Source organism: Diprion similis, chromosome 11 (assembly GCF_021155765.1).
Source record: "Diprion similis isolate iyDipSimi1 chromosome 11, iyDipSimi1.1, whole genome shotgun sequence".
Lineage (NCBI taxonomy): Eukaryota > Metazoa > Arthropoda > Insecta > Hymenoptera > Diprionidae > Diprion > Diprion similis.
Window position 1 is genome coordinate 8,573,212 of NC_060115.1, and position 9,338 is coordinate 8,582,549.

Sequence of the window (9,338 nt, forward strand, 5' to 3'; positions counted from 1 at the left end):
AATTCAGCGGTATTGCGTCTTTTCTGCGTATTTGTCATACGTAGCGCGGACCTTGGAGGTGAATTTTCTAGTAACTCTCCAACTTTTGCAACATCACTAAACAAATATTTTTTGTCCTATTTGTGCATAGTACCTACAGGGGTGGTGACACTACGCCGTAAGGAAATCATTATACCATCTCGCTCTATAATAATGTACAGCACATGTAAACGTGAAATGGAATTGTTGACAATATTTATCAGTTTTCTATTAATGTCGTGTATTGTATATCAGAACGTAAATCCAAGCACAAATGTTTGCTATAAAGTGAAGGTTTGTCGGGAAGAAGATAAAAAGATAACACGAAAAAAGACCTAAAAAATGTAATAAAAATGTTTCAAGAAATTGCGGCAGCACGCGCACTTTAACTCCGGCGAAGTTAACACGGTATACGCGCGTTTATCAGTATTACATGTATTTTTTTTAAATCTTTTTTACTTATCTGAAGCTCCCCCTTTTTTTTATTCAACGCCAAAACGATAACATACGTCAACATCGGCGTACAATAAAGTGGGGGATACCATGTCTTAAGCGTGGTACCCTGATCTGAATAATTAAAATATCAGCTCGTAGTTATTCAAATTATTCGAGTCGCTTCGCACGAGAACAACGCACGCTAAATTCGTTCATTCTGGTTTTGCATATTCGCGCTTCCGCCCGTGTATATATAATATAATACATACATACATATATATATATATATATATATATATATATAGATACACATGCATACGTTTCTTTCGTAATTTCTGTTCACACCGTGCTGCGGCTAGCCTCTTCATAATAAGTATTCTTTGTCGCTGGCACATTGCTTTGAACTTGAACCGATTACCCGTGTGGCCACGGCCGCAACACGTCGTCGCTGATCGAGTTCCGTAAAAAGGCGGATTGCTTAAAGTGCATTTGAAAAATGTTTGTGACAAATTTTTTCTCTCTCACACTGACGCCGGCTCGTCTCTATGGGATTATTATATAATGGACATTTTCTTCGGTAATTTATTAATTTAAGACAAAGTGTTTTTTCTACAATTATTCTTCAATCAAAAAGCATGGTTCATTTTCGACGCAAGGTACGTTACGTCAGTTTTCAAGTTGAACCTAGCCTAACCTAACCTAACCTAAAATAATCAAATATTTTCATTCATACACCACGTGCCGGTTGCAGTGCTTTTATCCCCAATTCAATTAATTTTTCGTTGTCATCTGTTTGCTGTGCAATGATGTTGTACTAATTAATTTACACTTCAAAGTGTAAGACGTCAAAGCGCCTGAAAGTGCGCTTGCCATTATAAACCGAATAATTATGTGTGCTTGTTTTGAAGGTTGTATGAGTATGTAGCATTTGTTTGCATTGGATGAATGCACGCTGTTATTATCAAAATTGGATGAAAGACATATTTGCATTTTCGGAATTGAATTATTCAAGTTCATCACTGATCTTTATACTGACAGAGATCAGTAAAGTTCATACAGCTTATGTGCCTGGTATAAACTGATAAAACTGTCAGCCGGGATATGCTATCTCTCTCGCTCTTCACCGTGATTGGCTGAACGCGAGCGCAGACCGTCAGCACGAGAGAGATAGCATATCATTGCTGACAGCTATCGCAGTCTCGCACGCCTTCAATGAGATGCTTATTCCAGGTATATAAGATCCATCTTTAAAATGGACATAGGGGGTGATATTTCGAATTCTCAGATCCATCGTATCTCCATTCAACGTTGGCCATTTAGCTGGGTCTGACAATCAGCTAATCGATGTATTATCTATTTTGGACACCGAAAACTGAATTGCGGTTGTAGAGATTTGCTGTAACTGTACACGTGTGGAAATTGATTCTGCGACAGCTAATTTTTCTCCCTAGTTGATTACGTTGGCAATAATGAATTTCAGCCCGTAGCGCATCGTTGTTTACCGCTCAGGCGGCGAGCTATGGGCTGAAGTTTTCCATTGCCAACGTAATCGACTAGGGAAAAAAAATTAGCTGTCCAGAATCAATGTCCGCGTGTGTACGGTAATATATACTCAATAATGCCTTAACCTTCTGGTTAACTTGTTTAAATCACGTCAGTGCTATGTTCTGGTAACTTCGAGAAATAATCGTATGAGGGAAAGATGTCCTGAATATAGTCTGACAAATGCCCGGGTAATTCAAAAGGGTAGTGAAAAAAATTGAAATCAGAGTTTTCACACGAGTCTACCTAATTTGTGATAAAACTTAATTTTTTTTTACCATCGTGACGGAGTAGGATCATTTTAAATTACATTCGCAATCACGGTATATCGTAACAACAACGGTAAACTCGTCGACTAGAATATAATGTATGCAAATAAGTATAACCCACGACTTCTTTTGCGACATTAACAGACAGCGAAACTTCTACATATATGTAAATATCGGCCCATGGGACCTAGATCAAACCTATTAACTATGGATGAGTGTTATTGCGAATATTTCATACACGTACACTTTTTTGTCTTACTATTTATCTGTATATATTTAAAAAAAAGTATTTTTATGTCTTGTTGATCTTTACTCACTAATAAGATAATTTGATATCCACGTATCATTTGAATCATCATAATTGCGCTATGATAAGAGCATGTTGTACGAAAAATGTCGAAAAATTTTTTATCGTAAATTTGATCTAATTTTAGCTCTTATCGCACGGAGGTCTTCTCCGGCAGCTAAAGCAACATATCAGGTGGAGTTCATCGTTGAAAATTAGAAACGATGAAGTGGTCAACCCTGACCGTTCATTCAAGGTACATTTCACTGCAAACTTACTAGCGGGTCCTAAGAAATACCTGAATTATCTAAGCACCGTCTTCACCTCTTTTTGCAGTACGCCGATCTCTCTGTTCGGTTGGCTGCTCCACACCAGCTTCATCCAAAGCCCGAAGTCAGTGCCTTGAGCTTTGGAAAATACTTCACCGATCATATGTTGAAAGTATTTTATTATGAGGCACTGGGTGGCTGGCAAACACCCGAAATTACTCCGTTAGAAAATCTCGTACTTCACCCTGCGGCAAAAGTCCTTCACTACGCCGTCGAGGTGAGGATGTGTCTCATTAAATATACCGAATGAACTGTGTATCAGAAATTATTGGCGCACTTTAACAGTTGCAGTAAATTCTAATCATTGATACAATGTCGTTTACCTCCAGCTCTTCGAGGGAATGAAGGCATATCGTGGTGTTGATGGAAAAATCCGACTTTTCAGGCCTGACTTAAACATGGACCGCATGAATGCTTCTGCATTGAGGTCTGGGCTGCCGACGTTCAATAGTACAGAACTCATAAACTGTATTAACAGATTAGTCAGTATAGATCAGGAGTGGGTACCACATTCAGAAGCATCTAGTCTTTACATTCGTCCAACTTTGATTGGAATTGATGTAAGTATTGTAAAAAAATTTATTTTCATTTTCTTATTATACACACAGTGAATCAAGAGCACAGTTGTAAATATTTTTGAAAATAGACTACGCAGTTGAGTATTGACCGGTTGTATTCTGGAATGTCACAAACTTGAAAAAAAGAAGAGGAAAAGATTTTTCCTGTAAACTTTTTAATGTTGAATTACTTATTTTCTTGTTTGGTTATCTTTACAACGTTATTGCGTGTGCTGCTTATATCTGAATTTGACGTAATACCACAATTATCTATATGTATCAAACTTCTTTCACAATATTGCAAAATTGAGTTGAATGTGGCATGATGCTATTTGTTATTATCAGATAACATTACTGCGTCCTCTTAAGTGCTGAGGAAAGCCTTGGCTTGGCGCCTCTAAAAAACACAGATCTGTCAGCATCATTCTCAGCTACCTTCGAGTAAGATATAATGTCACAATGATTGATGAATTATTATAATGTTATCATACATGAAACGAATGACCCAGTAGCTTGCACACACATGCAGTGATTGGGCGCAGGTAACTGTATTGATTGTAAAATTGTGCAGTTGTTGTTGGATTCATTTCAAGATGAATATTAACAAAAAATTGCAGCCAATTCACCATGAGCAAACTATCACAAATCGTTCAGATAAGATCTAATATTTAGTGCTCATTCTAAAAACGTTTCGTTTTATGTTAATAAACGAATCTTGTATCTTGTGGGAAAGAATGCAAATGAAGACTTCCGGGGGTAACAAAGGTTCTTTGAAAGCTGTATATGAGCGGCAACTATGCCGTTCTGGCCTTCAATACGTCTACCTAGACAATGCAGGCCAATGTAGTAAATCGTTTATCTTGTGTCAGCGAGCAGCAACCTTTGACAACATTACGAAACTGTACTCTCCCGCTTACAACAGTTGGAAATAATGTCTGATGTAAAAGTTGGGAGTATACGTATATTCTATCAATCATATTCGTCTTCGCTTTACAGTTCATCATCAGGTTATCACTTAACGGTTTGAAGATTGCCGCACTTTACGTTTATTGAGAATTCAACTATTGTTATGTGTTTCTAAATTTCATCAATCTCATATATAATACTTCAATTGTTAAGTAGTTACAAAATCAAATTGCCTATAATAAATTATATCACGTTTTAGAAACAATTGTGAAATATATTACTGTATTTTGTTTAGCATTTCAAACTGCTGCGAAGTAGGTATACAGCATTGAATTTCAGTATTCCGTGAAAAAATTTCTTCTAGAATGACGCCCAAGATATTTTCATGAAAAAATGATCAAATTATATATATTACTGGCGTGGTATTTAAAATTCGTAAATTTGGCAATTGGTTTTTTACGCTCTATTTTGGTCTCGATGCACTGAAAAATGTAGATTTCTTGTCAAGTACTTGCAGTGCTAGTGACCCCTATAAAAAATTAGTTTTATCAGATCTGTGAACAAACTTTAGTTTGTATTTGTTACAAAGTTTTTCATTCCTAAAACCAAATATGCTACTAGCGGTACAAGGCTAATGTCAATGATACATGACAACTTATCACCGACTAAGCATAAGTTAGGAAAAGAGCGCATACCCGAATTATGATGCTGAAATTGCAGTGAGAATTGCAATGTTTTGTAAATTTTTGTTTGTGCATTAACCGAGTAATTATAAATGTCTGGTAGATAACTACTCGATACTTTTTACATGGGAGGATATGACTAAAAAAACAATGTCAGAATAAAATATAACTGATACCGCTAAACCATTGTTACTAACAAAAACAGTAGTCTCGGATACTTTAACAATCAAAACACTTTTTTCTTTGTTTTCTATTTTAGCCTACTTTGGGCGTTGCCTCGTCGGAATCAGCTCTCTTGTATGTTATTCTCTGTCCTGTTGGGTCTTACTTCAAAACTTCTTCTGAGCAGGAAGGTGTTTCGCTACTTGCAGATCCTCGATACACACGAGCATGGCCTGGTGGCTGTGGTGATCGTAAAATGGGAAGCAACTACGCGCCAACCATTCAAATACAAAGAGAGGCTCAAGAAAAAGGCCTACAACAAGTACTATGGCTTTACGGTGATGATGACCAATTGACGGAGGTCGGGACCATGAACATTTTTATGTTTTACATCAATGAAAACGGCGGCAAGTTCAATGTCTTACCAAGGAACTGTATGAATTTTTTTTCTGTATCGATGAGTGAGCTAATGAACTCTTATATGTTACAGAGAAGGAATTGATTACGCCACCATTGAACGGACTGATCCTACCAGGCATCACCAGGCAATCTATTCTGACGTTGTCTAGAGAATGGGGTCAATTTAAAGTCACCGAGAGAGTGATCACTATGCGAGAAGTCTGTCGCCTGTTATCTGAGAATAGGGTAAGTTCTCTGCATAAATTCAATATTTTCTCTGAAGCAAAGTGAGTCGGAAAAAATTTATAATCATTCAACTGCATCATTTACTACGTTAAAGTTAAGTTTACATACGCATTTATAATGAAAAGTATAACTCGGTTTCCAAGAGTTTCAAGGCCAATGAGATAGCATACTTTTCTATATGACTTCTAAAACATCACTATGAAAGTTGTAATAAATCTGTCTCATTTGAAATCTTTTTACTGCCCAATGTACATACACCAAGCAGAATTTCGTTATCACAATTTTGATAATGGTATATTCCAGTATAACGTTATATCTTTTTCAATTAAACCAAATGACACGAGATACAGATTACATTATATTACAGAGCAAAAATGGCATGATAACAGGTGGATTTGAACAGTAACACATAAATTTGTAGGGTAATCTCATGACGGGATGAATCGAAGCACTTGCCTTCTTCATATATAGCCTGTTCTGGACATTTTTGCATTTATTTATAAATTACCCGAATTGTTCATTCTTCTGATACCGTGCTGTATAATTGAAGATGCTTTGATTCTATTCCATCATTATGAATTGGAGATTGTTTTTGTTTCCAGTTACTGGAGCTTTTTGGAGCCGGTACAGCATGTGTAGTTAGTCCTATTTCATATATTAAGTACATCGACGAGGAACTACATATTCCAACGATGGAGCAGCCAAACCCAGTTTTCAAAATGTTTTTGAAACATTTGACTGACATCCAATATGGATATCTGCCGAATCATCCCTGGGCATTCCCACTGGATTAAAATGAGTGTATGAATATATACAACGATCCCAATGAACTTTCCTATTTTGTATGCAGTTGCGAATTTTTACAAAACGAATCCTGGATCTTGTATTTTCAGGATTGAAATCCCATCAATATGTCGAATGAATACCATGAGTTTTAACCAATTGGTGTTAAAGACTAGGGTTAACGTTTTTTTTTTTCTTCTAAAATTAGATAGGATTTCATAATGTGATATAAAAAAATTGTTTGATTTCCAACTGATTTTATTTATTTGTGATTGTCAGTGCACAACAATCTGCTCTTCTTAAATCTTGGATTGATTTTACAAAGTCAAAATCTCATCAGACTAGATAGACAAGTTGAACTATCCCTACTGTTACGTAAACTTGGTAAAATTGTCTCAGTTACTTGTACAGCATATATCTTGCACTGTTTTGCAAGAAATTATGAGAATATGTGAGCAAATGCAAAGTTATAGATATACGATAAATTAAGTGCAATGTTACCTAGGTCATTTTAATTTTACATTAAGTACTTTTGTATAAATACATGCTTTGAAAGGATAGAGATTGAAACTGAAAACCTGAGTGAGGAGGTAGAATCTGAGAATTCAAATTTAACACTATTATCAATTACGTAGAAATTCATTGCAGTATTTATTTTGTTGATGGATGAATTAGAAATTGACTGAATCTTTTTGCAAAATGACGTTGATGTAGGTTACAAATAAATTGATTTTTAGCGTTGTAACAGAATCCGGCATTTTTCGGCCAATAAATTAATTGTCTCAGAATCAATTTTAAGAACGCCTTTCCCACTGAACGAAAACTACGGAAGTCGAGAAAGATAACAAGCAAAATGCTTTTCCGATATGCACGTTGTTAATCCATTTTCGATAATGGAGTGGACTAGCGCATAATATATTATTCTCTTCGACGTATCCTAGCTGACAAACGATGTGATCCATTCACCAATAGGTCACAGGATGTCTATTTTATGTGTTCTGCCTGATTCATGCTTTCGTCCATAGTGACACCTAGGTATTTGATATGTTAGCTGATTTTTATTTCTGGACAGCTGCGACCGGGTTCGTATTTTCCGCAGGGTACTTCCAATTATCACTGTTTTGCGGATCTTTGATCTTATTGCTTTGATATTGCATGATCTTAGTTGTACTCCCGTTTAGTGTCAGTTTGTGATTGTTCAGCATTCGCTTCAATTTGGCATGTTCGTATTCGCTATTGCATAAACCTCATTCCAATGGATTCCTGCTGTTATTATTGTAATGTTGTTGACGTAGGCTGATCAGTTCTGATTGTGAATCTATCTTTATTTGACACAGATCAACCGTGTCTGCGGCATACCGGACGGCTCTAGGCACTAATCTTTGTGGAACACCAATTGATATTTGCCTGTTGGGCTGGTTCTGTCCTTTATTCTTGTTTTCGATTGTCAAATTCGAGAGCAGGTTTCTAGACTTTCATGCGCTAAACTTCTGATACATTTTTTTCTGTAGTTAGAGTGTCATCTTGATGTTGGACGTATACAGGTGAGTCTTGCTTTTATTGCGATTTTTTAGGAAGAAGGTTCTTTCTCAGAATCAATTTGCACAAACCTTTCGGGACTAATTGAACTCCAAAAAACATAGAAGACAGGTCACGAAAAATTTGAAACGAGATAAAGAGGAATGACAGTTGAAATCCTCAGTTTTTCGGCCGTAACTTTTGATCAGTTCCTCGCAGCGCATTGAGCCTGCGGTTATTCGTTTTCTCTCGGAGAATGACGTCGGAATAGTGCCCTACAGAATTAATTGCAGCACTTTTCAAAGTCGTCGAAATTTTCACCAAAAATGCAAAGGGGTTAGCCTTGGATTTTTTTTGGCCGAAAAATCTTTTGTCTGGGAATCGATTCGTATGACGTTTTCTAGACTAATTCGACGCCCAGGAACTCAGAAAACACATCAAAAATAGCGTAGGACCAGCAGCAGAGAAATGACGACGAAAATCATGAGTTTTTCGGCTGTAACTTTACAGGTGTTGCTCGCAGCGTATTGGGACTGCGTTTAATCGATTTCTCTCGCAAAATTACGTCGGAATAGTGCCCTACAGAATTAATTGCAGCACTTTTCAAAGTCGTCGAAATTTTCACCAAAAATGCAAAGGGGTTAGCCTTGGATTTTTTTTGGCCGAAAAATCTTTTGTCTGGGAATCGATTCGTATGACGTTTTCTAGACTAATTCGACGCCCAGGAACTCAGAAAACACATCAAAAATAGCGTAGGACCAGCAGCAGAGAAATGACGACGAAAATCATGAGTTTTTCGGCTGTAACTTTACAGGTGTTGCTCGCAGCGTATTGGGACTGCGTTTAATCGATTTCTCTCGCAAAATTACGTCGGAATAGTGCCCTACAGAATTAATTGCAGCACTTTTCAAAGTCGTCGAAATTTTCACCAAAAATGCAAAGGGGTTAGCCTTGGATTTTTTTTGGCCGAAAAATCTTTTGTCTGGGAATCGATTCGTATGACGTTTTCTAGACTAATTCGACGCCCAGGAACTCAGAAAACACATCAAAAATAGCGTAGGACCAGCAGCAGAGAAATGACGACGAAAATCATGAGTTTTTCGGCTGTAACTTTACAGGTGTTGCTCGCAGCGTATTGGGACTGCGTTTAATCGATTTCTCTCGCAAAATTACGTCGGAATAGTGCCCTACAGAATTAATTGCAG

General features: G+C 36.9%; 1 protein-coding gene across 1 annotated transcript; it reads left to right on the forward strand.

The window, feature by feature from the left end:
• The first annotated feature begins 622 nt into the window (after nt 1-622).
• Nucleotides 623-7,360, forward strand: LOC124412668 (branched-chain-amino-acid aminotransferase, cytosolic). Its single transcript, XM_046892733.1, has 7 exons — nt 623-1,109; nt 2,699-2,806; nt 2,887-3,096; nt 3,209-3,439; nt 5,285-5,594; nt 5,678-5,832; nt 6,435-7,360. Exons 1-7 carry the CDS (start codon nt 1,089-1,091, stop codon nt 6,624-6,626), a joined length of 1,227 nt encoding a protein of 408 aa, XP_046748689.1. The 5' UTR covers nt 623-1,088; the 3' UTR covers nt 6,627-7,360.
• The last annotated feature ends 1,978 nt before the right edge of the window (nt 7,361-9,338 follow it).

What these genes read in the sequence shown, in the direction of transcription:
- LOC124412668 (XM_046892733.1), top strand. Translation starts at nt 1,089, where the DNA reads ATGGTTCATTTTCGACGCAAG. An exon ending in ACCCTGACCGTTCATTCAAG is followed by an intron (nt 2,807 to 2,886) that starts GTACATTTCACT and finishes CTCTTTTTGCAG; the next exon opens with TACGCCGATCTCTCTGTTCG. An exon ending in TTACATCAATGAAAACGGCG is followed by an intron (nt 5,595 to 5,677) that starts GCAAGTTCAATG and finishes TATATGTTACAG; the next exon opens with AGAAGGAATTGATTACGCCA.